A 24,789-nucleotide genomic window follows, 5' to 3' on the forward strand; every position below is an offset into this window, starting at 1 on the left:
GAATCCTTCAAAGAAATCCTTCTTTCAACTTCGTTTTGTTTTTTTTTTTTAATTTTCATGAAATAGATTTGCTGATAGTCTGAACTTGGCGATCTTATAATTTTTGTATTTTTGCTAATTTTGGAACCTTTTTATATAAATTGGGCTTAGATTAATGGTTTCGTTAATAAAAGGTATGAAACAAAAATCTGTAATGCGGGGGGAAGTAAAAAGGGAATACATTTATATGGAGAAATGACAGTCCATTATTTTCTAATACTCCATACAAACGTAGTGACGCTCTCATTTTAAAGCGACTAGCTATATTTCTCTGCAACTTTGTACTTAAAATAGGGAAAGGTATATCTATGCCTGTAATAGTTTAAAAATACAGCGTATTTAAGTTTTTCATACAAAACTTGTTTTTGCTCTATTTAGTTTGTTTTATAAGCTGGTGCTATATAAACTTATTAATTACGGACATAGATATACCTCATGTCACTAAATGTGCAAAGTTTCATTTCAATACAACACGTAGTTTTAAAATGAGAACGAAAAACTCAGTTTGTATGAGAATGTCAAATTTGGCCTGGCTTGCTGGGGACTCTATATAAACCATGTACATACACTACCTAGTCCTTTTTAGGGTTCCGTAGTCAACTAGGAACCCTTATAGTTTCGCCATGTCCGTCTGTCTGTCTGTCTGTCCGAGGCTTTGCTCCTTGGTCGTTAGTGCTACAAAGCTGAAATTTGGCATGGATATATAAATCAATAAAGCCGACAAAGTCGTACAATAAAATCTAAAAATTTAATTTTTTTTAGGGTACCTCCCCTACACGTAAGGTGGGGGTGAATTTTTTTTTTCGCTTCAACCCTAAAGTGTGGGGTATCGTTGGAAAGGTCTTGTGTGCTCAAAACTAATACGGGTCTTCAACAAACATTTTTTGATAAAGTGAATATATTCGGAGATAATCGCTCCGAAAGAAAAAATAAATGTGTCCCCCCCCCTCTAACTTTTGAACCATAGGTCCAAAAAATATGAAAAAAATCGTGGAAGTAGAGCTTAAGAAAGACATTAAATGAAAACTATAGCGGACATGATCAGTTTAGCTGTTTTTGAGTTATCCCAAAAAGTTTCCCCTTCATAGTAAAAAGACTTACTTTAATTAGGTACTGATTATGCAAATTTGCCTATTTGTTAAACTCGCGTGAAAGGTACCGTTTCATCCCTTGGTTAACAATTTACTATACTTTAAGCTCCAGTTTAGCTTATTGTGACGGAAGAGTAACTACGGAACCCTACACTGAGCGTGGCCCGACATGCTCTTGCCCGTTTATTATTCATTACTGCAGTACACCTTTAATACAAATGGATTGTTAACATGTAGGTACAATGATTTAATTAAGCAAATGGCAAATCCATGCCTCGATCTCGATAATGATGACAAAGGACGTGCTTAAAGTTTATTGAAGGACTATGTTGAACTATGACCCGCGTTGGAGCTCGCTCGGGCTGCGCGCGTGTTGTGCTAGGTCGGCGATCGGCGCGCACCGCGCGCGCGGCCGCGCCCACCGGCGCAGGCGAACGTGAAAAAGTATGACCCGTTCTTACACATATGAGATCGCTATATAAGTCTTGGCCGACTCATTTTGCTCTCATTTCGGCTCACGCTCAACTTTGGCTAATACATTAATATTTTTGGAGGATTTGACTAATTTTTTATGAGATACAAATTTTGTATGATACAGATTTTAGGTAAACTTTACCACTGAGATAAAAAAAATCGAAAATGAATACGGTAAGCTGGACTTCAAAATTATGCATTACTTTATGGTACTTTCAAATTTTATACTGCTAAAACCATAATGACCCAGTCCTGAATGCAGAATACTTGACACACATTGAGTGTTTCTTTTGTCCCTTCAAGTGATTCAACTTTTTATTGCAGGTAATATTGGCCCTCGCGTTGACGCTTACGAGTGTATGCGCGTATCACGATCCGGACCTTAACTACCACTTGAGCCAATTGCAAGCCGCTCCGAACTGTGACAACGGCCACACGGGTTCCGGTCCCGGTTACTCGTATCTGCCACCAGCCGTTCAGCTCACCACCACTGGAGTAAAAGTGGCTGCTCCTGTAGCCTCACAACAAGTGCTCTCAGCCCCTGCGTATCAGTATTCTGGATCTAGCAGCTATCAAACAGGAGCTGCATACCAAGCAGCAGCAGGATATCAATCAGCAGCAGCCTATCAAGTTTCTGCACCCATTCAACCGCAACTTACACCGGCATTCCAAACCTCATCACTGGTTTCACACGCAAATGCTGCTCCTGCATACTCAGCCCAGAGAGAATTTCACGGCTATGCCACCTCCGCCGGCCTATCAGCAGCAGCCTCTTCTGGGAAAACAGTGACACCTCTCGCAACGTACGCTCAGGCGCCCATCATTGCCAAAGTGACAGCAGCTCCGCTGATTGCCAGATTTACATTAGCTGCGCCCAAAAATAACTTTGTGTCTCAGAACTTAGTGTCGCAACAGGCTTCATACGCTGCCGGATCAGCAGTAGCATACAGTTCGGAGGAGACGGCTAGCCCAGTCGTAGCGCAGGTGTATGCGGCTCCATCTGCTGGATACGCAACATCGCCTGCCCTAAGACAACAGACTCCCCAACTTTTTGAGCCGTCACGATACACGGTAGCGCAGCCTGCTGTATCTCAGTATAGAACCGCGCCTATTTCTGGATTGACGCCCGTCGCACCAGTGGCTTCGCAATACCGAGCGCCAGTGATAGCTCAATACCAGTCTGCTCAGCTCGCCCCTGCTGTATCCCAGTACGCTGCACCAGCAGTTACCCATGTTGCGCCTGCAGTGACCCAGTACACTGCTCCAGTCATCTCCCAGCACGCGGGTCAGTCGGTGGCGTACTCCACGTCGTCCATCAGCCATCACTCCGGCGGGAGCATCGCGCAGTACGCCGCAGCGCCGGTGGCCGTCAACCACAACATCGCCGTGGCTGCTCCAGCGAGGATCGCTCATGTCAAAAATGTTCACACGGACTTCCTACAAAATTATGTAAGTTCTTAAAAGTTATCCTTATTAGTTTTAGTTAATAGGGCTCGTAGGTGAATACATAGTTATGTGTTTGCAAATCTTGAATAGCACCAACAATAGAGCTGGCAGGTAGATTTATTGAAGTTCGATTCATGGTTTTGATGTCACAAAAATAACTGTAAAATATTACATAACAATTCCAAACAAATGCTATATTTATCAGTCAAAAACATCAATTAAAAGTCAATTTTAACAGCCAACTTGAGGAAACTCTTGTGGGTAAAATTCAATTTACTCATCAGGTTTTAAAGAATAAAGAGAGCTTTTACGAGCTGTTGTGTTAAACAATATATTTATCTACTTAATAGTAAAAATATTACTTCTTGTAAAAATTGTAGTTTATTTAATTAGCTTTGCTTTAATAAATAGATAACTCTAACTCCAAAATGTGTATTACATAAGAATTTCTTATATCTTAAATTTACGCGTAATGGAAACGTCTCAAATAACTAAAAAAATAACCATCAATAATCGCTGCTATTTGTCGTTGTCGAAGTGTTTGCAAATCCATCAAGTACTCGTACGTTCTCCAATTAGCCAAATCTCCTTCACCGGTTAATCTGCCTCTTATCAATTAGGCATCGTATGCTTGATAGAATATATTACACAGTACAAAATGCACCTAATCACCGCGTCCCGGATTACAGCACGCGTGACATTACTTCATATCCCGGCTAATAGGTGACGTAACAGATTTGATCGACTTCATTTGACTCCCAGGACGAGTTTTGCACACGTCAAAATCTTGACCAATTACCCCGTACCGTAACGGTAGCAAATTGTGTAATGTACCTACAGAGGACCTACTGATTTACTTTTGCCTCTTAATATTGTTAGTCACGCTGTTTGTTCTACAAAATTAATATGCGTTAAAGAGTTATCATCATTACGTTGTAGCTTCAAATGGTCTATTTCCACAATTTGATACAATGAAATCGTGGAAGTGTCATCTCTGTTATGATTTGGTCACGAATCACGGTTAAACATTTCAAGATTTCCTAAAGGCAGAAAGCGATCCTTAGGCATTCTCTGTACTCGCTATTATTTTTTCAAAATGTTTAATAATTAGTGGTAGAGCAAAATTCTTTGCTCGGGCAAACTAATTAGGTTCCAATTTACCTACCACCAGTTGTTTGCCACACATTTTGACTTCATGAGTAGGTGCAGTTGACGTCAAAGATATATTTTCATTTTTTACAAAGGAGTATGGTGCAAAAGTGTAAACATATCTTTGACGTCGACATTACCTACATACAAGTGAATACATATTCAATTATTCCATAGAAACCGACTAATAATGTGATATATAATATAATCGCTTAATCGATCATGTCATTCGTTCTACTCAACACTGAAACAAATTACATTTAGGTTTATTATTGTTAATTCTTCAATCGATCAAGCGCCGCCTCGCAAGGTTGAAATCAGCACACAATACACTGCAAGCGCGCATCGATCTTTATTTCAATAAATAAGTCACGATTCAAATTTATTTCTCATTGTTCAATGTTCTTATTGTTTCTCTAGTGTTTCCTTTATCACTTTCATTGCATTAAATCAAAATAGTTCCTCTTAAGTTTGTGCCTGTATCAATTAACTAAATGGACACTAAACGCTCGAAAACATGAACATTATAGAAGTACGCATAACATTTTTTCGTGCAGCCGGTTTAGGTAAGATCCATGGTAGTTCAAGATTCACTGATATGACAAAATTAATATTTCGAAATACGAGTACGTCATTCCTTTTTACGTTCGAACCAAATTCAAGTTTTTTATGTGCGTGATGCATAAAGCCGTTGTTCCGTAAACTTGAACAATCTCAAGTTAAAATTTAACTCTTTTTAATAACAGTCCGTGACATGGCGACCATATGGCGACTCTTTTGAAAATTCAGTTATTTTGCTAATAAGTTTGTCATCTTAGAAACTTGAATAAAAAATAATCATTTTGTAAATAATTAATAAGTCTTCCTCCTCGCGTTGTCCCGGCATTTTGCCACGGCTCATGGGAGCCTGGGGTCCGTTTGACAACTAATCCCAAGATTTGGCGTAGGCACTAGTTTTTACGAAAGCGACTGCCATCTGACCTTCCAACCCAGAGGGTAAACTAGGCCTTATTGGGGTGAGTCCGGTTTCCTCACGATGTTTTCCTTCACCAAAAAGCGACTGGTACATATCAAATGATATTTCGTACATAAGTTCCTAAAAACTCATTGGTACGAGCCGGGGTTTGAACCCGCGACCTCCAGATTGCAAGTCGCACGCTCTTACCGCTAGGCCACCAGCGCTTTTTTCTCTAAATAATTATTAAGTACGACACAATATACATATGCAATATAACGGATTGTGAAAAAACTCAATCGAATACTTGTCTTAATAATTTAGTTAAATACTACGTAGCAATCGCTCCGACGCATAACACAAAAACTTTTTACGCGCGAAAGACTTAAGTAGACTTTATGTTGACAGAAACTTATTCCATTTTCGAATTAGGACTATCGGCCCGATTCGAAGAATGATTATGACACGTTTAAGATCTTGGAAAGATCGATAACTAAACGACATGTCAAAATTGACGTTTATTTCGATTCCGCTGTGATCCCAATAAGATCTATTTACGATATTTTTAACGTCAAAGTGACATTGGTTGCCCGAATCAAGCTGCTTCTCTGTCAATTATACGACATACAAACGATATCTGAATGAGAACTTATCTAAACCAGAACTTATCGTTATCGTATCTCATTCTTCGAATCGGGCCGTATGAATGCTTGGAAAGTACAAACAGTATACTGCGAATTTTATTTCAACAATAAAAGTCGAGACAAAGAGGCAATTCTCGTTACAAATACCGCTTATGCGTAACCAATGTGTGTGTTTTTTTGGTTTGTGTATGTATTTAATCGTGAGCCCATGTTCTTCGCTTATACAATTCAGATATATTTTAGATGTTTGTAAATGCTACCTGACTTGGTTTAACATGTCTATCGCAGCATCCCAATACACTTTGAAAATATTTTGAAACATAGAAAACATACCTTATCATCGTATTGTCCTAGTTTTCCTAGGCAATGCTGAAGAAAAATCAGTTGTCGTTCAGAATTCAAGATTTTACTTTGAACATTATCCTATAGAAATATACCTTTTTTATACTACGTCGGTGGCAAACAAGCATACGGCCCGCCTGATAAACCCTGCCTGTTAGCCTGATAGGTTAAGTTACACACCAAACCATATGTGTACCCGGCCCTATTTATAAAACGTCTGTGCAAAACCAAAAGTAAAGAAAAGAGAATTTCAATTCCGAAGCCAGTGCTTTTTTCGTCATACAAAAGACATCAACTAGCTCAAGTTCGGGTTGCATCATAACAGCAAAGCAACTGTTGTTATTTTAAAACCAAAAAGTCCCAACTGCAATTTAAACTTACTAGGAATTTTAACTCTACGTCCCACTATACAAGACTGGTTTCCCAATGTGACTTTTAGATATGTTTTGGTAATATATATATCCCGTGTCTAATTACATGTTCTTTAGTACCTTAGCAAAACATCGGATATGGTTTAAGTAGTAAATCAACTTACGAAAACTTTTCTCAATAACATACATGAATGCGATTGTCAATGTATTTCATTGCCAGTAAGTGTCAAATATCGAACTAGATATCTTGTAATAATATGACTTGTTTATGATACCAAAACGTAATAGCCTGTTCAAGATTTACTACGAGTACAATGTCCCTTATTAAATAACTCGATACGTAAGTACATTTTAATGGATATTTAAGACATGAATGTAGATATACAAGGTGTAACAAAAATAGTGGGGATCCGTTTAAGGGCATATTCGGTTTCTTGGTCTGATTAGGAAACGGTAGAAGAAAATTATTTTTGACGTAAAATATTTTTGACCTTTGTATTGTTGGCCAACATGGCCGACCTGCCCCAGTTTTTTTTTTGCGTCAATTTTTTTTGTAATGTTTTTGTAATTTCTTTTGTCAATGTTTTTTCTACTTTTCCTAATCAGAACACGATACCGAATATGCCCTTAATAAGGACTTAGTTACGGAAAGATTAGCGAATCCCCACTATTTTTCACATGTAGGATTGTTCCATATTTATATACATTTAATTTATTTATATAGACAAATAGATATAGACCTAACGTCGGTAAGTAGGTACCCATTAGTATATTATAATTAATGACTAAACATTCGCGGCTGGCCTACTTGACATTGCAACAGTTATAAGGTATTATAATGCGTAATAATGTCTAGTAGGTACAGTATAGATATAGAGTATAGTGTGTGTATCGACCGATTTTGGCGTCCTTGATTCAAAAGTCTAACTTGTAATCCTAAATGTTCGGAGTAAGAGCGTTTTCACATCGTCCGATCCGATATCGGTGTCATATCAAAGCATATCTATTCTATATAATATATATATATATATATCGATCGGTTGGTTGAAACTACCAAACATACTTTTCCAACTTGAGTGAGTTACTGTATCAGGTGCTGGTATCTCTGAAGACTTTCGCACTTGACTGTAATTTTCTAATCGTGACATTTACTTTAGACTTTAGCAATCATATCTTAATTAATATTATTAACCCTCTTAACTAATATGACACAAAGCCTTATTAAATGACTACAATTAATTTATTGACAAAAATTGCAATGTAATCCGATTAAGAGCTAAGCGCGCTTATTTCTCTGTGAGTGTGCGTAATGTAACTAATGTCTGGCAGTGCCAATAATGAAATAGAAGTGGCAGGTATTCGGTACATACCCTAATAGCGATGTTATCATCATACTTATTTTATTAAAAAAATAATGTAGTTCTAGAACTACTAGCAAGTAAAGGGTTCCGTACTCGGTGAATATTGTATTTTTATTCTAGATCAGTATAATACAATAGATCATAAATGTACTTGTACCAGCATATATTATGAATTGTTTAACAATTTGATTTTGATCTAGTATTCTTATATTATGAAGTTAGCTTACCTACACAGAATGTCGTTGGTAGAGTCGGGCCATATGCACGGGATTTTCGATAACAAAATAGCACTTCCACACTTTGTTGTGTCAAAGTAGGTGCAGAGTTGGCTTACAATTAGACAGACTCAAAGTAGGTATATGACATACACACTTCCGCGTTCGCGTCTTTCCTGTAGACATCGCAAAGTTGAGAGGATCAAATGTTAATTTTCATTGCACCCTTTTTTCATTTTTTCAGCACTTGAGATTCAAATAGGAAAATCGTGATATACATATAATGTACCCCAGTTGTTAACTTTTATTATACTCTCCAGCTTTATACTATAGGTACTTACTGCCAAAAGAAAAATCTCACACCACAACCGAAATTTCCGCTTGTATCACGGAACCCTAAAAATAAGGTAGCCCTTTTATGACACCATAGTTACGATCTGTTAAGCAATTTAACCTTTTTATTTCTAAATTAATAAACGAACGTGGTGATAGGCAGTAATGATCTCATAACCAATTAGTAACAACAAGAAACTGAAATGATAATTTGATTCCCAAGTACCAATCTGCAGCGCATGGTTTGGTTTACGAAAGCTCGATTAAACTTTAACTGGCATTCCCACGGCATTATCCGAGATGGATTGTGGATCGAAATGCGCAGGCGGCCCTAGTTGGCTTGACTAACCTCGCGCGCGCTTTTCACGCACCTTAAATATGTTTTATTGGTTTGCCAGCGTGCCCTTTATTGCAAACAGTATGCGATCTTGATTTTCAATAATTAGTGTTCAGTACCCCTAGTGTAAATATTTTCGACCGCGAAACGTGACGTACGCGTTTGCGTTAAGTGTCATTTTGTATGAGATTTTTGACTTTCCAAAACGTCCCGCTTGGCGCGCTGTTCAAAAACCCATACAAAATGAAACTTAACGCAAACGCGTACGTCACGTTTCGCTATCGACTAAATTTACACTAGGGGTACAGTTGTTTGATACGATTTTAACTTGTAGGTACTATATTTTAGCTGTCAATCGATCAACTGACATCAATTCGTCATCAATGACGATCGATATTCAAGTTTTAGTACATTCGCATTTTTCCTTATTACCTATCTACTTTGGTTTATTAGGATTCCGTAGCCAAATGGCAAAAAACGGAACCCTTATAGATTCGTCATGTCCGTCTGTCTCTCCGATTATGTCACAGCCACTTTTTTATTTAAACGATGCACACAGAAACAACATAAAATTATTCAACTAAATAATGGTCAACAATTCAACATATTTGTGTTATGTAAGAACACATCAATCCAAACCCTAATGAGTATGAAAGTTGTTTGCAGTATCAAATATACCGATCAGTTTATTTCCACATATGTAGGTAATAATATGCTGCCTATTCGTTGAACCTATACGCAGCTTGCCATGGAACTGAACACAGAAATAGGTAGATAGTTAAAGATTAGTGACAATCTTGCGGTTACAAATATAAGTATTTTAAACAACATCAGTAGCGCCCCAGTTCTACACTGCCTACTGCTAGTTCTACAAGTAGGTAGAACTGATATTATCACTTCTATAGCTTTTCCTAATTTAGCCCTTATAGTAGTAGGTTAATTAGTAAGTAATGATAATAATCATTCGCAGGACGCGCATCCCCGCTACGCGTACGAGTACGCCGTGAACGACCCTCACACCGGCGACATTAAACATCAGAAAGAACAGCGCGACGGAGAAGTTGTTAAGGGTAACGTTATTTTTTAAGATAACGGTTAATCGTTTCAGCACGTGCACCCGCGGTCAGTATTAAAGTACGCCTTGAACAACCTGCACATCTGTGACATCGTGCACCAAAAGGAACAGGGCGATGGAGAAGTCGTCAAGGGCAACGTTATGTTATACCTACGATAACTGAATATTCCATTCATACCCAGATTGTGCACCTTCGCTGTGCACATTCTGGGTATGAATTAGCGATATGAAACTCGGGTGTTTGTGAGAAACAGTACGACGGAGCAGTCGTCAAAGGTACAGTTATTTTATAAGTGCAGCTGCCCTCAGTGTCAGAATAAGCTGAAGGGTTTTGAAGGTTTCACATTTCACCCATAGCCAATTAATCTAGCCATTATTTATTTAGAGCCACCCTCTCCTGAAATAAGTGTGGGCATGTTTCTCATACTTTGTTTTGAACTTACACTCAATTATTATTCGATGATCCTCGTGCCCCGTCCATCGCGATTTCGCGATTAAGAGTAAATGAGCATTGATGTGATGATTAATGAGAGTGATATCTATTGATGATGATATTATGTTAATGACAGAATGTGTATCGCATCTACCTACACATTAAATGTTCTGATTGAGATGTGATGATATAATGTGATATTGATATTGATGATTTGTTTATACTAATGACAGAAAACATTTAAAGCGTAGGTAGATACATTTCATTTATACAGTCCTTTCTAAATTGCCGCCTTCGGCGCAATGTGTCATCAATCCTGTCAATAAGTGTGCCTCGTTATCCAGGTCAGTACTCGCTGGTGGAGCCGGACGGCTCCGTGCGCACCGTCGACTACGTCGCCGACTGGGAGACCGGTTTCCACGCCAACGTGCGCAATGACAGACACCACTAGTGCCCTAAATGGACGATGGGGATTACGTCAATGGATTCAATAACAGTGCAATTCAAAAACTGACCCAGGACAGCTTTTTAGAGAGCTTTCACGAAAGAGTACGAGAGTAATCTCCAACTAAGTATATCCGTAATAATCTTGCGTATTTGAAGCTTACACTTGCTTATAGGTGTTTCTGAAGCGAACGTTCACTTACGCTCTGCAAGAAATGGGAAATGCACAGAAGCATCAATTTCGGCGCCTAATATTGCTGGCGTTCATATAAGCAAAGTTGTGGAGTACCTTGGCTCTAATCGCCGAATATTACGGTTTACTATGGTTGCCCAGAACTTTAAAACTTCATCTTATCGTGTATATTATTAGAATGACAGCTATTAACTTATCAGTTTATTTAGGTATCCGAAAGTGTTGTGCAAGACTGTTTCTGTTTCAAAACTAGAAACCAGTTCAATTAAACGATTGCTTTTTCATGCCTACCGATGATAAAATATATCCCAAGGTAATAAACAACCTAAGCCATCTTGTACAAAATATCAAAAGATCCTTCGAGCCTTCGCGACGGTAATACTTATATCTTATCCTTCGGACATGTAATAAAAACAAGGAAAGTGAGGACCTATTTTAGATTTTAGCTCTATTTCGAGCTATCTTGAGCTAATAAATAGTTTTATTTATATATATAAGCTATATATAGTTAGCTAGATATAGTTAAACTATCAAAATGTACCGTATAAAATAATAAGTCAACTGAGATAAACCCAAAAAACTCCGTCAGGAAGGAGCGGTACCTCCTAACACAAGTATTGCTATACTTACCAGGAGGTATCCATTACCAATATTGTTTAAATTCTACTAGATACCAAATAAACTATTTTGTTTTTATTTTATTTTTGATTTATTCAATGTCAAAAAGTCAGGCCTTCTTCAGGCAAGCTACATATGTATTTTACAGTCCCTGCAAAATAATATTGTAACGAATAGTTCGTTTAAATTTTCACATTATATTGTTAACTTAGCATCTAAAAAAACTTCAATTTAATAACATAAGTGCAATTTAATAACAGTAGTAGGTATGATGACTTATAAATTGTTAAAATTTACTGATATGTGAATTCTGTTGAAATGACAGGTACGAAACAGTGAATCTAAAATTATAGGTTTATTGATTTTCTCTTTGTATAAAGTAGGTATGCTAGATTTCTTTTTTTAATTTCGTAAGAAATCGTAAATGGTTTTTTATTAAGGATTTTATGTGGATAGACTTGTGCCATAACTTTTGGCCTCTTCCAAAATAGGACGCGCCAACTTTTTATTTATCAATAGCATTTCCGAAGCTAATCAACCAGCAATCAACTGACATGGCCGCAATGTTTGTTTTAATTTATAATTAATATGCATCGCGTGTACGCAATAAGCCACACATGTCTTTTCTACTTAAGAAATAAGTATATGTAACCAAACAGAATTCTTAAATGTATAGGTACTTACGCCGTTCGACATGCAGTAGCTCCTCAACTATAAGGAGCAGGGGCAAGCACGAGTGACACCGCAACATGTGAAAGAGATAATAGTCTATTAGTTTTCTTTCTCATTTCAACATTGCTTAATGAGAAAAGATGCTCGTGCGTCGTTGTAGGGGTCTAGGAGATGTGACATGGAGGTATTAGGTACATATTATCTATCCTTTTTCAAGAAACTTTCGTGTTGTTTCCCTGTCCCTCCAGCAGGTAGATAACAGAAAGTGTCCGGGAAAAGGATAGATGCAATAACCCTTTATAGAAATCTCAGAATCCCACTACGCTATTGATTCATTCATATTATTTTATAGATTTACCAAACCGAGGCGCATCCGGAGTTCCTTATAATTCGTAATTTTAGTACTTAACTCGAGTAATCCAATCTAAAAAGTTATTTTCTCAAGTTATCCTAAAGTGACCTAGTTGAAATATAAATGTGCTCTATAGTTTGTAAGTAATTTAATGTAAGATTTGTATTTCCATCTCATGTAAGTATTATTATACGTAGTAATTAGTATATTGTGTACGAAGGTAACGATTGAATAAAACATAGCATTTTGTAAACAAAATACATATATTGTACAAATTGTAAACAATAAACAAATTTATATTATCATTTAGTTTTATAACAAGTCACCAATACCGCTAATTGGTATATGAGAGCAGAATACCCCTCTAAAATAAAGCCGGCATCGAAATACATACAAATACAAACTACTTCATGTAATAAGATAATAAACAAAACTATAGTACCTAACCATTTTCTATCAATAAATTTCTGTGGTGTTCCTCAGTGTACTGTGATGACTTAGTTGTTTAAATTAAAATGAATAGTTATTTGATATCAGTTAAATGGACATAATAGTTAAATTAATATATTTTACAGATATCACAGGTATATGGTAACATGTGTTACGTTATATTTGTCCACTTTTGGCCATCACTATCTATTTGATGCTGACTGTACCTTATTTGTCTTTGGTCCACACTTCCACAGCTGTTAATTATAATCCTCCACCTCATAAATTAATAAAATATTAAATTCTCTTAATCATTTAAGCCATTGTAAATCTATTTATCTCCTTTCCTTTGCAATAGCACTTAGGACACGCGAAGTCAGGATCTAGCATTTTATTGGTCTGAAAACAAAAAAGAAACTATTAAAACACTTGCCTACTTTGTTAATTTACAAGTATTGCATTAAAACGTAACTGAACTATTTATACAGGTTTCTCCAGTGGGGCGCCACTAAAGGGATGCTTTTTATACAAATATGAAACATAATGCTTTGATGTCACAGTTGCAATTTCAACATCATTTAGGCTTGGTTTCCTCCTACGCGTACGTCGATCGCTGACGTCGGTCGAGCGTACGGATAACACACAGCGACGCTGACGTCCGCGGCAGATTTATTGCTACGCGCCGCTGATGACACGCGTCGGTCTCGCTCGTCAGCGCCGCGTGCGTCGGTGCATTGACGCGCTAATAGCACCAATCGCGCCCTCAGTGCAAAGCTAACCGGTCAGCTGTACGCTCGCTTGCCCAGTGCAGTCGAGCAGAAAAGCGCCCTGTCCTTATTAAGAATGTTGACACGGAAAGTGTAATTAGTGAGGTGCGCCAGCATCCTGAACTGTGGGTTTTATCTCATAGCTTGTACAAAGATCGGGATGGAAGAATAATTTATAAACCATGTAACTTGGCAATTAAATCTCATATGACTGCAATCAAACGTAATGTTAATTGTATGTAAAGACAACCATTTTATTTCTATTTACTTGCCTCAGTGACTATAACCCAGGGCAATATTTGTTCTTTTAAATTTGAAACTTTTTATATATATAACAGTTCAAAACCCAAATTAAATTTATGCTTATACAAGTGTGTCAGGACTTTATGATAGCCATGAGAAAAACACATTCTTGTCAGTATAATGAGGAAAGTAACTGCTCCGAAATCAAATTGTTTGCACATAACCAAAAAGAGCACAAAGACAGTCTCACCGACAGGCAATAATAGCAGAAGATATGTGAGCAGCCCATGGTATGAGGTAAAACAGGCCTGGTAGAGCAACAGGCACATACAGTGAGGTGGGTCATAAGGGGTGGCCCTGGCTTTAACACTGGCTTCACATGCTGCCGCCACCACACATACTTCAATATGTTGCTGAGCCTTCTTCGGAGTCCAAATATGTTCATCAAGGATATGACTGTGCCTATTAGTTCCTGTAGAAAAAAATACAGAAACTCCATAAAAAAAATATATAACAATAAAAGTGTGTTGGACCAAGCTCCTAATTATAAGACAGGATAAATGTTATAAATGAACTATGTTGTCACAAAATCTAACGAAACTATAGTTAGTTTATGCTGGGTATTTTCTGCAAATCAACAACCATATTGCGTGGGAACGAGGTAGCGAATAGAAAACTATTTTACTGGACTAAGCGCAAAATACTTACAATAAAATTATGCCATAGAAGTTCTCTTGTCCATGAAAAGTCAGTCAAGTCCTCTCTTGTGAGTTTATCAGCTGTCAACTCCAAACCCAAAATTAAATCTATGAGGACAGGATATTTGCCACTTCTTATGAACCTCAGAAAATTTAAAATATCCGCAAATAACTGAAATGTTTCTAACTGGTACACAAAATTCTGTATTTTAGTATTAGAAGTCCAACTGTATATAGCTCTATCTTTTACATATTTTAATCCAATTGTATACCCATAATACCAGTAAAGTTTGGACTTGGAGAAGTTATTTGTGTTATATTTCAATGACAGCATTTTTTGTCCAAAAGTGCATTTGTTGTCATAGACAGAATATTTGAATATCCATGTTCGGAGAATTAATTCTAATTCTGGTAGAATTGGCTGCAGAATACCTGGCTGAAATAATTATTTTTATTAATTTACTATAGTATAATTCAAAGTTCTAATTAAATTTAACACATTCACTGCCAACGTTTTCGTAGCGCTACACGCGTAGCCGATTCTAGCATTTTCCCGCTTTGTAGAGGAAAGCGACTACGAACAGAGCGCCCGCCGAGCGGGTTCCCGGCACTCAATGTGTTAAAATTAAACAGACCTCTAAATATTTGGTAGCATTAAATAATTGTTGTTTCAGCAGCTCTTCCAGCTGCTCATCCAACTGGCCCGCGTCCAACTAGAATGTAAACAATACAATACACTTTTTGCACTCGAGAATAAACATATAGTCCAAGAATATTATTGTCGATATTGTTTTGCATACCTGTGTCACACGAGGAATGTAACTTATAGCCATTTCTTAAGTTTCGAATACTTATACAAATATGTTTGTCTGAAAAATAAGAACAAATAAATAATATTCTAAGCAACATACCTACTTTGAAATATTGAATCTGACAAATATATTCTTATATTCTTCTAAATAATAGGACTTAGAGTGTTATATGGTGGACAAACAAAGTATAGTTTATTTAAATTATTATTTAATGCATATAAAATAAATTAGTAGGAAACATACGTACAAACAGGCTCAAACTTGATCAAATTTCAATCAAAGATTTCAATTTCATTCCTTGTCCATAGTTCTCATCTCTACTGTGATACTGTCACTGTCAAGTGTCAAAGGTCACAAAGATGCTCTGTTCGGCACGAGCATTAAAATGCTAGCAGTATGCAACACTCACAGCACTAAACAGTTGCTCAAATAGAAAATAAATATTCAATTCACTGTAAAGCCTGTTTACATGCGTGCCGAGACTTGACAAGCGACGCAGCTACGCGGTGGAATGAGGTAGCAGTCTCCAGGGGGCCTACCGCGAAAACCGAAATTCGCAAATTGCGGGGATCTTTCTCTTTTACTCTTACTAAGACGTTATTAGAGTGACAGAGAAAAATGCCCGCAATTGACGAACTTCGATTTTCCCGGTAGGAGCCCAGGTCTCGGCACGTATGTAAACAGGCTTAACCATTCTTCTATTCGTTCACCCATATTGGTTCAATTCACTTTTTGGTTGTCTATGTCTTATCTGTCAAAAGTGAAAGCGAGCGAGTGCTTCTTGAAAATGGATATTATGTGCCTATTTTATCGTTTTTTGTTGTGATATAAAGTTTTGCCGTATTAATTTGATCACTATTATTGATATTTAATTATGAGCACGTAAATAATCACCAAATAACGATATGGTTGTGTCACCGCAAAGCCCTGTTGATGAAACCCAAAGTGTACGCGCTGCTAAAATCAATATGGCGTCAAAACAAAGTTCTGTTTCTGTGGCTGACACAAGAGCAGAACTAGCTGATTTAGTAAAGAGAAAGGCTGAAGTGGCTGTTAGTATGCACAATTATTCAAAAAAATGTATCCGGGATGTCTTACAATATTATCTCCTATGAATCATACCACTTGACGTTCATACATGATGAACATAAACATACAGACATGTTTCTATAAATTTATTGCATTTTAGGAGACATTGGCTAACTTGGAACGGCAAATATATGCCTTTGAGGGGTCCTACCTAGAAGACACGCAGCTCTATGGCAACATAATCCGTGGCTGGGACCGATACCTAACAACAAACAAGAGCACCAATTCAAAAGCAGACAAACGCAATCGGAAATTCAAAGAAGCTGAACGACTGTTTTCTAAATCTTCCATTACGTCTATGGCAGTAAGTTCCTCTCTAAATCTACTAGTATATGTAACCACTTAATAGATATATATTTAATTTAATGACTTCGTTTTTTTGCAGGCTGTTAGTGGACTTGTTGATCCAGCGGAAGCAAAGAGTAAGTACATCAATATTTATGATACCTCAACTAAACACTATTATTATGTTGCCAATGCTCCAAATAAATAAAAAAACAACACTATTATCAGAATAATAGTTAATGATTTTGTTATTGTTTCTTTACAGATGAAAGGCATAGTGAAACGGAGTCACAAACAAATGAGGATTCATCAGACACACAAATCAGCTCCAACTTGAACATTGGCAGTTTGAACCACACAACAATTCATGGTTCCACAGAGAGCATTGCCTCAAAGCCTTCTGGCAAACAACACACTAATGGCTTAGAAAAGGTCATCAGCCATTCTCAAACTAAACAGAATGCTACCCAGAAAATAGCTGCCTCTTCCGGGATGCTGCAAAAAGCATTTGGTAGTGACAGTAAAATGCTGTCTGCTGTTGGCCTGGACAGCAGACCTGGCACCCCAAAAGACAAAGATTCAAGTATGAACATGTTAAACAAGGGTGACACAACACCAAACTCATTAAAACATAAACTAAATAATAGCAATAGTAGCAGTAGTGTGAAGAAGAACAATAACAAGAAAGCGAGACACAGATAAAACATTTTAGATGAGTTTTTAAAATGCAATAATATTACAATGTACAACTACAACTCCATGAATGATGTGCCTAAGGACAATCTATTATTCCGGCATGGCTAGGACAACTGGTCATGTTATCATGCAACAAATAATTTTTCATCACCTATCCAGTACAGCATGAAGAAAACAAGTCTTGCTGTGAAGTCACTGCCAATTGTGATAGCCTTTCTGGAATGCAACAATAAAATACAGATGTTAACAAAATAATGTCTTTTATTTCTGATTTCTTTGGCATTATTTTACAAAATATGTTTTGTCCCTTATTTATATTTACTTTTAACAGTTATTGCCCCACCACTGTACAAAAGAAACCACCTAGCAGGTTGTTGGCAGTGAGTGTTAACCTTGCATATGTGCCTGTCAACAATTTGCCTTAAATTTGGCTGAATATATATGGAGCATACCAAAGGTTAATTAATCCTCCCAGTACTAGACCTCATGAATGTCTGCTTGAATCTGGATTCTGGAATTAGAATATCAACAATCAAATTAGATGCATAAAGTAAAATTTAATAAATATTAATATCTACACATATTAAGAAAGATGTTACTCCAGAGACTTTTCTAAAAGTTCAGTTTGTACAGTTGGCACTGCATATAAATTTCTTTAAAATATATGAATTATTTTCTTACGTTTTAAAACATTAGGCAAGTCCCTAATTGGGCCACAATATCTCATGGCTAGGTAGAAAAGTACAGGCAGCGCTGATATAATAGCAGAACAGCACAAAAATACTATTTCTGGAGCCCTTCTTAACTTGCAGCAGTCCAGGTCTTTACTCCACACTGACCTTGTAGTATTCATCTAAAAAAAATATTAAAATAACATTTGTGTTTTACCTACTTGTATCTAATTAAAGTACTTTGATAAAATATAAACTTGTTATCAATTCTTTTAACAAACAGACAAACAAAAGTATACTTATGTTTAAGAATGACAGTTGGAAGGAAACATGTACAAGTATAAATCTTATACCTTTAAACGAGCAATCCTTGTATATTTATATTTCGGGGATCTCAGAAACGGCTCTAACGATTTTGATAAGATCTGTTATATGGGGGTTCTCTGGGGCGAAAAATCGATCTAGCCAGGTCTTTTCTCTGGATAAACGCGCATTTTTGCGTTTTTATGTTTTCCGAGAAAAGCTTGGTCTCCCAGATATTTTAATACTGATGTATGAAACCAGGGGTCTAGCTGTGAAAAGAAAAGTTGGAGAGCCCATGACAGCAGCAGCAGCCATAATGGCTTTGCCCCCCAAAAACTTACTAAGCCTGATGGCCTTATATGAAAAAAAAAATGAAGAGCCCCTGTAACAGTTGTATAATAAATTGAATAATAGAGACATTATAAACTCACCAGGTCTACCACATCCATACAAACACTGTCAACACCAATGCCATCAGTGCTCAGGGACTTGTAGAACTCATCCAGTTCTACATACAGTTGCATGCAGTTTTCACACACCTTGTCTGTGTTATTCCCATATTTATTTATGTTATCAAGGATACAATCCATAGTTTCATTGTGTAATTTGTCAAACTTTTTTGTATTATTGGATGTTGTAGGGATACTTCCATCCCACTCAAAACAATCTGAAATATAATCCATTTAAGCAAAGTGCAGTTTATACTCTAAGGGCGTTATTCATAAACGTGTTATAGGCCTGAATTAGCTATGAATCAATTGTCTTTATCTGTCATTTTGACTTGTGTATTTGTAAGAAAGGGTTAAAAATAATTTAACTAAATCAGGCAGATAAAGTTTTATGAATAAGGGGGTAATTCATTATAAACAAAAATATCATAGATATGATGAATTTTGTATACCTAGACCTAGCACAGGTACGGTGCAGCATATCTTACTGGGGCCTTTTGTACATAAATTATATAGATATATTGTATCTAAAATATCCACCCACAAAAAATCTTACCTACATATTATGAAAGATATAATGCTTCAAAAAGTGTGATACTTACTATTACAATTTCCTTTATCCCAAACTGATGCAATGTGAGTCTGAAACTCAAGCACCGCATCTAATCTATCCTGAGATATAAATAAAGATCTGCAAGTTGTACCATTATCCTCTGCGCTTAATAACTCATTAAAATCCAATACAAAATTAACATATTCATTGACACACTTCTCACAGAGCCGTACAGGCCTGGCATAAATAATGGAGCACATTGTCAAGTTGGAAGCAGACTGAGCAAATGTTTTCAGGAGTTCTATACATTTGACTGAGTCATTAGATAAACCACCATCTGCATTGTAGAGTGATGACCTGAAAAAATAATGCAACTAATTTTAGTAGTTTGAATATTTGTTATTATCTACTATTACAGTAGGTACATATTTGCTAACTAAGTTTTAGGTTGGTCTGAAAGAAATTTAAGAAAAATGTACACGATATATTTAACCAGTAACCAGGAGCAAAACAAGTATTACTACTACTTACAATGGCACATCAGCGGTAAATAATTGAAAGTTCAAGATGAAGACAAAGCAGCTAAAGAAATTTAGGTACATTTTGATTGGCATGAGCCTGAGTGAACTGGGAAGTTAACTATTTAACTATGTTCTTTTTCATCCATGGAAATCCATTTAACACATTCAATACTCTTTTAATACATTACAATTGTACACTAAGATTCTGCTAATTAAATGAATGTATTCTTCCGAGCTGTAAGCTTTTTTAACTTTTGGGTTTTCACACAAAGGGCCAGCGATTAAAATTTCTTGTTGGGAGTCTTAGACGTCCGAGTCTGTTCTGACCGACTTCTGTTTTGGTTGTCAATATTGTCATGTCAATTTGCCAATAGTTTATCTCGTCAATGTCATACAGCGCCTGACACAAATATCTATGACCCAAAGAATATAATACTCTATGACCCCACAAACAATCCAACTTGTTAATAATTGGCACGTATTTTGCATCTCTTTCATTTGTAAAAGAGATGCATAGCTGTATCTCACAATAAATGCATAGATGGTTCAGATGGTTGGATCAACAATAATGAGACAATTATATGTTTACTTCTCTTTCTCACTATTTGCGCGTGCCGTTTGAGATCTTTTCTAAAACGCTAATAAATGTTTTAGTTTTGACAGTTTTGTTATTAACTTAATTTTTTGTTCACTTTGTTTTTGTAATTTGTTGTGTTGTGAATGGCTATACTTGTTATTAGAAGTTTAGAACGTAGTGATTATATGCTCTTTGCTTGTTATGAGTAGCGAGTTCCGTTCTCCCACTTTATGTCGTTAAATAAGATTAGTAATAATAGGAGAAGCACATAGTATTTGTGTATTTACTCTTAAAGTCACATTTACCCACTTTAATGTAAAAAATGGAGCCAATGGAATTTGTTGAACCAACACCAGAAGTCTTGCAAAGGAAACTGTATTTTCTATTGGAACAACTACAGGATATGGCCAGGGAGCTCCCACCGTAAGGATGTGTTCCAGCTTGATACAAGCCATACTCATATTATCGTAATAATACCTTCATGATAAATTGATAACCTCAATTCCTCTTTCAGAAAGTACCAGATGCGAGTTCCCATTGAGCTTCTCTCTGGGCTAGCTAACTGTCTTTTGAACGACACTGTTTTTGAAATAGTCAAAGGCTTAATGGAAATACAACATGTGACTGAAAAACATTTGTTCCAGCAAAGGTTGCAAATAATAAGTAGGCATACATGTAAGTTACTTATGTTTTGTAATTTTTGCCCTTGAAAAAAATTGTGTTATTATTATTTTTTAATGTATGATGATTATCATTAGATAATAGCCTTAATTATGGAAGTTTTCAGTTACAAAGTATACATTAATTTGGTTTCACAACTTGAACTTCAACTCATCCTTTAACACAGGCCTCCTCCATAGCTTTTATTTCTTTCCTTTGCTGTTTGCATCCATGTACCTCTTTCAATTCTTCTTATATCATTCTGTCCATCTAAACTTTTTTTACCACTCTTTCTTTTATTATATCTAGGGTACCACTACAAGGTATAGTCAGCATAAAATAGATAGTGTCGACCAAAGTGGCCTAAAATATTTATTTATTGAGAAGTTCTACAGCATTTATAATAAATAATATACAAAAACCAGTCAAGTGCGAGTTGGACTCGCACACGAAGGTTTCCGTACCATTATCTATAAAAACGGAAAAAAATTGTTTGTTGTATGGGAGGTCCCTTAAATATTTATTTTATTCTGTTGTTTAGTATTTGTTGTTATAGCGGCAACAGAAATACATCATCTGTAAAAATTTCAACTGTCTAACTATCACGGTTCATGAGATTCAGCCTGGTGACAGACGGACGGACGGACAGCAGAGTCTTAGTAATAGGGTCCCGTTTTACCCTTTGGGTACGGAACCCTAAAAAACATGAATACTTATAAGCATAGCCAATAACAACATATATCATAACACACCTTTGTTACCATTGCAATAAGCATGTGTACCAATACATATATTTGATCACTTTGGCTGTCACTATCCATTTCATGGTGACTGTACCAAACAAATAATTTGCCTGTGTTATTCAAGCCTAAGTAGGTATAGTTTTAACTTATTTTTAGTCATATGAGAGTGATTCGTATTCGTTCGTATTCGTATTCGCGGGCTGGGTTTCCGCAACTCGACGTCGCAATTCGCGCCTATTTTGCGTGATGGTGGGTTGACGGCACTACTCGTGCCAACCCAACTCTACCAGGAAGCCTAGCAGACCCTTGATGTTGCCGACGACTTCTGGGAGAGACCCCGGGGAACCGAGGTATTGTGCCCGGTATTCTGCCACCCTTGGGCATTCTAGAATGACGTGGGCGGCTGTCTCCTCCTCCTCCATGCACGCTCTGCAGAGGGGGCTATCTGTAACACGTAGGGTTAGTAGGTGTTTGTTTAGTGGGGCGTGGCCGGTTATGGCCCCAGTCAAAAGCCGGAGCTGTGGCCTCTTCAGCTGTCTCAGCCTCCTCGACAAACTGGGGTCGATTGTCGGGAGGGCCTCCTTCGCCTGCCTGCACGTGCCTTTATATGAGAGTGATAAAATCTATTATTTAGGCCCACTTGTACCATTCTACTAACCCGGGGTTAACCGGTTAAACCTAAAGTTACCATGGTTACCAGTACAATTTGACATTGGGTTAGCGGTTTAACCGCTTAACCCTGGGCTAGTGGGATGGTGCAAGTGGGCCTTAGTGTCACTTGCACCATCCCACTAACCCAGGGTTAACAGATTAAACTGTTTACCGAGTGTCAAATTGTACTGGTAACCATGGTAACTCCAGATTCAAGCAGTTAATCGCTGGGTTAGTGATTGGTGCAAGTGGCCCTTAAAGCATCAATCCAGTGTCAAATTGTACTGGTAACCATGTTAACTCCAAGTATAACTGGTTAACCCCAGTTAGTTAACTGCTTACCATCCTGCGGTAAAAAACCCAAGAAATTATAAGATTATTATCTTCACTTGTTTCAGTGGAAATTCAAAATATGGTCAATAGTACTCCAAATCAAGAAGAATTAGAATTGCAGAGGGCAATCTTATTAACAAAACACAAAGAAGAAATTAAACAAACCGATATGAAACTTGTTATCCAGTTGGATCAAAAAGTAAGAAACCAAGCATACTCAATTTGAAATATGAACTAGAAACTGCACAACTTCACTATATGTGTTCCAACTATCCCAACACCCTTATATATGTTGCTTACATATAGCGGGTCCACACAGAGCAAGCCTACGCGCGAGGCAACTTCCTTTCGCGCGCGCGCTTTTTCCACGCCCGATCGCGCCGTCTCGGCCGAGGCACCTCTACACGGGCCGTGTTGTGCGTGAGGAAATTGCCTCGCGCGTATGCTCGCTCTGTGTGGACCCGGCTTATGCCATATTGTTGGCTAAAGTTGCAGACCTCTTTATCTCCTCTAAAAGTAGTTATGAGTTTATAAGATGAGGTTTGCAACGTTGCAACTTTAGGTATTATTGGTAAAGATCAAACTCCCTAATACCCTTGAGATGGAATAGGTATTGGCCGATGATATGATGAATGCATGCAATCGCACAGGCATGCTACAGCGTTGACGAGTTTCTTTGTGGAGTTCATAATTAACGCGTAAAAATAGTATCATCTTAATGCTTGATTAATTATACATATAAGATTTAGTTGTAAATGTTATAATTTGTAAATATTATTCGTTATTTAATCTTATTATGTAAATATTTAATGTAATCCTGACTTGTAAAACAACGATTTTACCAATAAATAAATCAATCAATCAATCAATCAATGTAAATTTTTAGGAAGTCACAATTTTTTTTATATTAATGATTTTGCAGGTGAGCGATCAACAAGTGACACTGGAAAAAGCTGGAGTGCCAGGGTTTTTTGTCACAAATAAACCTATTGAAGTTAAAGTGCAAATGTATCTCCTAGATTTCATATTGAGGCTAAGCAAGATGGATATTCCTTAACAATTGTTTTTTTTTTTTATTATAAAAGAAATCAAATTGTAAGTCAATATAATTTTTCAATGAAAATTATATTACAATACACATTGCATGTACTTAAACCTATTGACCGCCACAGTCGGCTCTGGCCGTCATCGGAAAGTCTTGCCAAGGACGCCAACGTCGGCTACAGCCGACAGCTTCGCCAATTCAATAGGAAATTTCGCGGAACTCCATAAAGTTCAGTTTCGCTTAAATAATCGCGTGTGCCTGGCGTCCGGGGCGCGGCATATTCCTTCGCCGTCTGGCGTTCAAGAGGTTAACAATAAAAAAAGCTATTTGCTTTTTGCCCTTACCATACCATATTCAAGCACACTGGAAATGTATACCTCTTATTTCAAACTTATGTATTGCTTTGATGCACTGTGACTTATGTATAAATTTGGTGATTATAAAAAGTTGTATATGTATATTGACATCATAAAAATCTAGTTAACATGTGAATTATGTTAACACTTCCTGAACTCTGTCAGAAGCTCAAATGTTGTATGATGTTGGATAATTTGTATATTTTATTTAGGTAATAAAATATTAATACAATTTTAAATTTAATTCCACATGCACCCCAGACGCACATAACAAGAACATTCTTATATGCAAACAACTTCTATGATACTTTTTTTCAATTTACACAAGGATTATGTTTGATTTATTGTATATGGGATTTAAAAA

At 36.9% G+C, this 24,789-nt stretch overlaps 5 protein-coding genes across 7 annotated transcripts; 3 read left to right on the plus strand and 2 right to left on the minus strand.

Annotated features, from left to right (window-relative positions):
- On the plus strand, positions 1 to 11,598 carry LOC133519910 (cuticle protein-like). The gene is made up of 4 exons (XM_061854108.1): positions 1 to 1,778; positions 1,929 to 3,053; positions 9,728 to 9,827; positions 10,610 to 11,598. Exons 1-4 carry the CDS (start codon positions 1,770 to 1,772, stop codon positions 10,714 to 10,716), a joined length of 1,341 nt encoding a protein of 446 aa, XP_061710092.1. The 5' UTR covers positions 1 to 1,769; the 3' UTR covers positions 10,717 to 11,598.
- Positions 11,599 to 12,788: 1,190 nt separating this feature from the next.
- On the minus strand, positions 12,789 to 16,029 carry LOC133519922 (peroxisome biogenesis factor 2-like). Of its 3 annotated transcripts, none has more exons than XM_061854129.1 (6): positions 15,737 to 16,029; positions 15,482 to 15,550; positions 15,317 to 15,394; positions 14,692 to 15,117; positions 14,234 to 14,455; positions 12,789 to 13,372 (listed from the first exon to the last, which is right to left on the minus strand). In XM_061854129.1, exons 2-6 carry the CDS (start codon positions 15,512 to 15,514, stop codon positions 13,289 to 13,291), a joined length of 843 nt encoding a protein of 280 aa, XP_061710113.1. In that variant the 5' UTR covers positions 15,515 to 15,550; positions 15,737 to 16,029; the 3' UTR covers positions 12,789 to 13,288. The 3 variants fall into 3 exon arrangements, with proteins under 3 accessions (XP_061710113.1, XP_061710112.1, XP_061710114.1); XM_061854128.1 differs by having other exon boundaries at positions 15,741 to 16,025; XM_061854130.1 differs by lacking the exon at positions 15,317 to 15,394 and having other exon boundaries at positions 15,741 to 16,029.
- A 206-nt stretch (positions 16,030 to 16,235) lies between these two features.
- On the plus strand, positions 16,236 to 17,818 carry LOC133519924 (chromatin modification-related protein MEAF6-like). Its single transcript, XM_061854133.1, has 4 exons — positions 16,236 to 16,545; positions 16,683 to 16,886; positions 16,968 to 17,004; positions 17,133 to 17,818. Exons 1-4 carry the CDS (start codon positions 16,399 to 16,401, stop codon positions 17,567 to 17,569), a joined length of 825 nt encoding a protein of 274 aa, XP_061710117.1. The 5' UTR covers positions 16,236 to 16,398; the 3' UTR covers positions 17,570 to 17,818.
- LOC133519921 (osteopetrosis-associated transmembrane protein 1-like) lies at positions 17,807 to 20,469 on the minus strand. Its single transcript, XM_061854127.1, has 5 exons — positions 20,071 to 20,469; positions 19,589 to 19,896; positions 18,969 to 19,204; positions 18,245 to 18,416; positions 17,807 to 18,074 (listed from the first exon to the last, which is right to left on the minus strand). Exons 1-5 carry the CDS (start codon positions 20,151 to 20,153, stop codon positions 18,022 to 18,024), a joined length of 852 nt encoding a protein of 283 aa, XP_061710111.1. The 5' UTR covers positions 20,154 to 20,469; the 3' UTR covers positions 17,807 to 18,021.
- A 296-nt stretch (positions 20,470 to 20,765) lies between these two features.
- LOC133519944 (gonadal protein gdl-like) lies at positions 20,766 to 24,657 on the plus strand. Its single transcript, XM_061854156.1, has 4 exons — positions 20,766 to 21,060; positions 21,152 to 21,312; positions 23,090 to 23,223; positions 23,947 to 24,657. The coding sequence occupies exons 1-4, from the start codon at positions 20,960 to 20,962 to the stop codon at positions 24,079 to 24,081; spliced, it is 531 nt and encodes a 176-aa protein (XP_061710140.1). The 5' UTR covers positions 20,766 to 20,959; the 3' UTR covers positions 24,082 to 24,657.
- Positions 24,658 to 24,789: the final 132 nt, after the last annotated feature.

This window comes from Cydia pomonella, chromosome 7, assembly GCF_033807575.1.
Source record: "Cydia pomonella isolate Wapato2018A chromosome 7, ilCydPomo1, whole genome shotgun sequence".
In the NCBI taxonomy this organism is placed as follows: Eukaryota; Metazoa; Arthropoda; class Insecta; order Lepidoptera; family Tortricidae; genus Cydia; species Cydia pomonella.

Coding starts and splice junctions, on each gene's coding strand:
- LOC133519921 (XM_061854127.1), bottom strand. CDS start 20,153: ATGCCAATCAAAATGTACCTAAATTTCTTTAGCTGCTTTGTCTTCATC. Junction 18,417..18,968: donor GTATGGATGTGGTAGACCTG/GTGAGTTTATAA, acceptor TATTTTTTTTAG/ATGAATACTACAAGGTCAGT. Junction 18,075..18,244: donor CTTGCCTAATGTTTTAAAAC/GTAAGAAAATAA, acceptor TTCTAATTCCAG/AATCCAGATTCAAGCAGACA.
- LOC133519910 (XM_061854108.1), top strand. Junction 3,054..9,727: donor CGGACTTCCTACAAAATTAT/GTAAGTTCTTAA, acceptor AATCATTCGCAG/GACGCGCATCCCCGCTACGC. Junction 9,828..10,609: donor CGACGGAGAAGTTGTTAAGG/GTAACGTTATTT, acceptor CTCGTTATCCAG/GTCAGTACTCGCTGGTGGAG.
- LOC133519944 (XM_061854156.1), top strand. CDS start 20,960: ATGGAGCCAATGGAATTTGTTGAACCAACACCAGAAGTCTTGCAAAGG. Junction 21,061..21,151: donor ATGGCCAGGGAGCTCCCACC/GTAAGGATGTGT, acceptor TTCCTCTTTCAG/AAAGTACCAGATGCGAGTTC. Junction 21,313..23,089: donor AATAATAAGTAGGCATACAT/GTAAGTTACTTA, acceptor CACTTGTTTCAG/TGGAAATTCAAAATATGGTC.
- LOC133519922 (XM_061854129.1), bottom strand. CDS start 15,514: ATGGCTATAAGTTACATTCCTCGTGTGACACAG. Junction 15,118..15,316: donor ATGCTACCAAATATTTAGAG/GTCTGTTTAATT, acceptor TAATTATTTCAG/CCAGGTATTCTGCAGCCAAT. Junction 14,456..14,691: donor TTCTATGGCATAATTTTATT/GTAAGTATTTTG, acceptor TTTTTTCTACAG/GAACTAATAGGCACAGTCAT.
- LOC133519924 (XM_061854133.1), top strand. CDS start 16,399: ATGGTTGTGTCACCGCAAAGCCCTGTTGATGAAACCCAAAGTGTACGC. Junction 16,887..16,967: donor CTTCCATTACGTCTATGGCA/GTAAGTTCCTCT, acceptor GTTTTTTTGCAG/GCTGTTAGTGGACTTGTTGA. Junction 17,005..17,132: donor TGATCCAGCGGAAGCAAAGA/GTAAGTACATCA, acceptor GTTTCTTTACAG/ATGAAAGGCATAGTGAAACG.